The sequence below is a fragment of the Penaeus vannamei genome, chromosome 25 (genome assembly GCF_042767895.1).
Source record: "Penaeus vannamei isolate JL-2024 chromosome 25, ASM4276789v1, whole genome shotgun sequence".
Taxonomy (NCBI): domain Eukaryota; kingdom Metazoa; phylum Arthropoda; class Malacostraca; order Decapoda; family Penaeidae; genus Penaeus; species Penaeus vannamei.
In genome coordinates, this window is record NC_091573.1 from 35,334,896 (window position 1) to 35,337,395 (window position 2,500).

General features: G+C 37.8%; 1 protein-coding gene across 1 annotated transcript in view; it reads right to left on the reverse strand.

Annotated features, from left to right (window-relative positions):
- LOC113807387 (NAD-dependent protein deacetylase sirtuin-2) overlaps window positions 1-2,500 on the reverse strand; it is a gene marked incomplete at its 5' end in the record, with an annotated part of 14,501 nt that overhangs the window by 1,963 nt on the left and 10,038 nt on the right. Inside the window, 3 exon segments of the mRNA XM_070139548.1 lie at window positions 1-1,056; window positions 1,256-1,451; window positions 2,143-2,335. The exon segment at window positions 1-1,056 is cut by the window's left edge and continues 1,963 nt beyond it. Of these exon segments, the coding sequence (XP_069995649.1) occupies window positions 1,018-1,056; window positions 1,256-1,451; window positions 2,143-2,335 (428 nt within the window).

Below are 2,500 nucleotides of genomic sequence, written 5' to 3' on the forward strand. Positions count from 1 at the left end.
ACAGCAATAACAATATCTGATATTAACAATGACACTGATAACAGTTATAGTGAAAGAGTAACAAATATAATAATAAAAATCATAATCATGATAATAACATGAATTTCATACTTATTTGTTCAAGTAAAAAATGTCAAGGTAAATGGAAGGGTAACTTCTAACCTTGATCCCGCACTAACTTTTGTCTTTTCCTTTTTCCTTAAATTTACATGCTTCAGTTTATACAACCTTTACTCTACCATGTTGGGCTTTCCCAAAGTTCTAAAACTAATGTCTTCTTCATTGCTCTCATACCAGCTGATTATCTAGACTACATAATTATCTATACCTCTGATGATCAGTTAGAAAAGATTTCTCCAACACCAATCATTAGAAAACTTCTTTGCACTGTAACACAAACTGATGCAAACTCATTCTTTCATCGCACTGCCACAAAATTACTCTTGGATCTTTGCACCTTCACTGCTCATAAAAGAAGAATGTTTGGAAAACTGGCATTGCACGTATTATAAGTACTTAAATATCACCTTCAAATTTTTTCCTTGCAAAAATCAGTTTCTACAACCTCTGGGATACAAAGTATATTCTCATATGTTAAATGCTTTCCCATTCCTTGCAAACGTAATCTTAGGGAAGAACAGTATCAATTTTATTTCCTTTTTTTCTGTTATGCAGGTTTTAATACACTAAACTCAATACGTGCAATACATAACTTCTCAGCCACTTACAAACTTCAGCCCAACAATCACACCCTTTCCACTGTCAGCACCATTACTTTACTTTTTTGGGGGTACAATAAGTATCAAACAATTAAAATGCCTTGAATAATGCCCATACAAAATGGTTGTCTAAAAATATATATCACATGTAAGTTTAATCAGCTGATGTAACCTTCCTCAACAACTCTTCATGACTTAATCAATAATTTCAGATGACTATACAACTTAACTGTGAAGTTCCTTTTGGAAACATGTAACTCCTGGACTATTCTATGACACATGGTGATGTTTTTTACTTTTATTTCTTTGTAGTTGCTAATAAGGCTTGCATGTCATCCTGTAAAAAGAGAGAAATTTGGTTTAGTCTTAAGAAAATAAAAGATAAATGGATCTCACAGTTTCCTAGTGGTCAGTGACGTGTTTACTGACCTAACAGCTATGTGCCATGTTTATAGACATCTTGTTATAGAAATGTGTATATCAATGAGAGGTGTGTAAAAAGATGAGCTATTGAATGGTTTGATTTGTTTGCATACCTTCCATCCTAAGAACTCTGCCATTTTCACACAGCCTTCATCGCAGTCACCAAGCAGAGCAACATCTCGGATATTGTTGGGTGAATCAAGAGCAAGTCCTGCACTGCCGAACATGCCTTGCAACATTGCCATCATTGGATCCACTGTCCCTGCTTTTTCCCGGTTGATGAGCAGACGTGGACACATGGCTGGAACGCTGTAAAAAAAAAAGAAATAAAAATAAATAAATAAAATAATAAAATTACTTCAAAAAGAGTAAAAATTCTAACAAACACATTGTGACTAATATAACTACATAGAATGATTTGACAGGACAAAACATAAAAGACAAGTGTTCACTATAAGGATCAACACTCTTAACCCATTGGTCCCAGATGAAGTTGTGGTTAAGTCACAAAAACTTGAGCAGAGGGGCGGGTGATGTGAACATGCTGTCTACCAGTCAAATTGGCCACGGCCCGGGTAACGCGAACTGCTGTCATGAGCAATGGTGACGGGAAGGAATCGCCATGAGTGCACAAACCTCTTGGAGTGTGATTTGACTCATTTGGCACTTAGAAGGGGGCTTCAGTGTTATTTCCATCGATAAACGAATGAGGAATGCAACGTGCGTAAGCCAGCCTACACGCCGCACTCCCGGGATATTGGCCATTTAGGTAACCCATTGCCCAGGTTTCCAGCTCCGTGATTTTTGTGATACAACCGGATCCAAAGGGTTAATTGCCAAGCATTCCAGCTGAGACAAAGACTACATAATTTCCTACTGACTGCCAGTATTAAATACACAGACAACTGAAATGCATCTGAATTCCTCATTTTGACCATTTATTACTAAGCATGCAATAAACACCCAACTTCCAAAAGTATTCCAAATATGAGAAACTCACTTGTCAACAAGAGATGCAAACGGCTGAACAGTTAAGGAGGTTCCAAGGATGATCAGCAGGTCGCATTTGGGGAAGTCTGACTGCATGAGTTGGAAGAACCGCACAGGAAGACTCTCTCGGAAAAAGATGATGTCAGGCTTCACAAGGCCACTGCATTCAGTGCATGTTGGAATGCTGTCCTTGAAGATTTCCTCTGAAAACAAGCTCAGCATGAATTTCTGTGGTCTTCACACAGTACTATAATTGTGAAATTCTAATGACTAGAGATGGGAACTATTTCCCAACACTGATGGTGCCTGTATTTTCTGTGTGGCACTCATTCCAACACAACTACTGGCAACTGTCTAGCCTTTCAGGT